Raw genomic sequence first — 2,500 nt, forward strand, 5'->3', positions numbered from 1 at the left:
GACGTGAGGGGCTAGTTAGCTACGTGCAGATCAGTTCAGCGGAAATACCGAGTGCTACTTTTGGAAAATAAAACTGCTTTGATTTTGGAATGAACCTGAGAAGTTAGCGCAGACCTTTAATCTCTCCCTTTTTCTTTTCTTACAGCAAGCAAGGATTTGGCACAGACATCCTATTTCATGGCTACCAACAGGTTGTTATCCTGAACCTCTTTGTTGCACTGTTGTAGCACACTATAGCTTCCTTTACTGCAGGGCCCCCGACACGTGTCTTACCCTTGTTGCAGCGGGAGACTGGGCCATCTACAGTGGTGGTACCTTCCTGTCTGCAGTGCGGTGTATTGTACAAGGGCCTGATGGCACAAAGGGGTTAAATGCACAATGAGAAGTGTAGTGGTGCTTTCTGATGACTTTTTCTCGATTGTGAGTGCATAAGTCTAAAATTGGTAGCCTGAATAGCAGCTAAAGATTACAAAGAGCTAATCTTAACCTAGAAATTCGAGCATCTTGGTAAGTACAAAACTATTTTTAGTTTACACTTGTAGTTAATGGCAGTTTTCTCTTAACTTTAAATATATTGATCCAGTCTTTACATATAAAATTGTGGTGGGCCTGCTACCTGATTTTTCTTTTCAGATAGACCAGTAGTAGTCCAGTGTTCTTCCTTTGAGAAGCGGCTCTTTAATACAGAGTTTTAAAACTTAAATACTTAAATAAACTTTTAAGTTCTAGGAGTCCAAATGGAGATGATGTGTACTGAGCCTGTTGCAGAAAGATGGAATTTGAGAGCAGACTTGAGTCTTGATTTCTCAATTACTTCAATTTACTTCTGGATAACCAACTGTCAGTTTAACTTAAACGGACACTTAACGTGTACATCGTTTTTCAGCAATATCTGCTGGTTATTAGAACTATTCCAGTAACTAGTTCTCGGTGGTTCCTTGATGGACAAAGTGCTGTATCTGAGACAGCAGTTGCGAAAGGCTGTGGTAAATAAAGCAGTGAAACTGGCAGGGGGATTTGGACTAAACGATCTCTAGAGGTCCCTTCCAACCCCTCTGTGAAGCTGTGCACCGTTATCTTTGTGCTGCTGCCAGCCGGAAGCTGAAAGCAAGTTCACAAGTATCACAAATCCAGGCCAAGTGAAAGCTAAGCCCACAGATAATTCACTTGCCCTCTGCAGAACTGTTGAATACCTTCTGCTGATCGTCTCCTTCGGCAGCTGCATAACAGCTGCGTGTGCTTTACTGTGGAATTTTCATTCACTGTATTGTACTACTTTCTTTTTAGTACTTAAGTACCATAGAATAACTGGTAAATTTATTTACTGTTCCTCACACTTTCTGTAGGAAAAGCGAATTAAACTTTCTGACCAGATAAATGCCCTGCCCTTGGTTTTCTTTTGGCAGTAAATTATCTTAGGAACTTAGATCAGCAAAATGTTCCGTGAACTGATGTTTAACTGCTGTTGCTTGACACGTTGCCTTGTTCTGTGTGTTAATGGCTGATTTGTTTGGGTTTTCTGTTTTACATGTTTGATTTCCTTTGGTTCCTCATTACGAAACCTGTGCAACAGTCTTCACCTTACTACATTCTGTCTTCAGTACAAGCCCACAGTGATAGCATGTGTGTGCATTCACTTGGCATGCAAGTGGTCCAACTGGGAGATTCCTGTATCGACTGATGGGAAACACTGGTGGGAATATGTAGATCCTTCAGTTACTTTAGAATTACTCGATGGTAAGTAACACCACAAAATTCAAGGGTTTATGAATGTGGAAATGGGAGCATAGTAAGAGTATAGCTTTAAGCCTGAAGTAAGTCTCACTGACATCACGTACTGGATCCTCAGGTGAAAGGGGAGGTACAGGAGAGGGGAGGGCTTCAGAAGACCAGCTTGGTTTTGCAATTTCATCCTGTGGGCAGGGGCATCCACACACCTCTTGCAGGCGCAGGTTGGAATCTTGGTTTTAAGTGCTTTTCAGAACCAGGGAAGAGCTGGAAATCTGCAGTGCAAACTGAGCAGTCCTGATCGCTCTCTGTACAGCACAGGTCCAAGTGTATGGCTTTGCTGTCATGAAACAGCTGTTCTTAAGGCCCTGTGTGGGAAGGTAGTGCTACGTTAGCGATTTGAGTAGCTTATGGTATCTCAAACTCCCATAAAACAGCTTTGTTCTTGTTAAATGGCATCTTTCCAGAAGAAAGCGTATACCTAGAAGACCGTATACCCAGGAGTTTGCTGTCTCTTGAAAAAGCACGTGTTACAGCGGGATGTGAATTCGAGGCCTGGGTACCCTACTGCAGCGGAGGCGGTGGCTTCTGGGGCTTTCAGATCTACGCATCAGGCTTTGCTCTCAGTTCCAGAGCAAAACGCTTGTGTTGGAGTAGTGGCAGAGGCCTCCAGGCTTGGCCTGGCCCAGCGTAGCTCCACAGGGCCTGCTACTTTCTGCTGCCCAGCTGTCATTTCTTAATGGCAGTGTGATTTTTTTTTTTTTTTTTTGGC

General features: G+C 43.4%; 1 protein-coding gene across 1 annotated transcript in view; it reads left to right on the forward strand.

Annotated features, from left to right (window-relative positions):
* Window positions 1-2,500, forward strand: part of CCNT2 (cyclin T2) — a 21,518-nt gene that overhangs the window by 16,115 nt on the left and 2,903 nt on the right. The window contains exons 5-6 of the mRNA XM_010155966.1: window positions 146-191; window positions 1,574-1,737. Coding sequence (XP_010154268.1) covers window positions 146-191; window positions 1,574-1,737 — 210 coding nt within the window. The remainder of the gene's footprint in view (window positions 1-145; window positions 192-1,573; window positions 1,738-2,500) is intronic.

This window comes from Eurypyga helias, unplaced genomic scaffold (genome assembly GCF_000690775.1).
Source record: "Eurypyga helias isolate BGI_N326 unplaced genomic scaffold, ASM69077v1 scaffold40587, whole genome shotgun sequence".
Classification (NCBI taxonomy): domain Eukaryota; kingdom Metazoa; phylum Chordata; class Aves; order Eurypygiformes; family Eurypygidae; genus Eurypyga; species Eurypyga helias.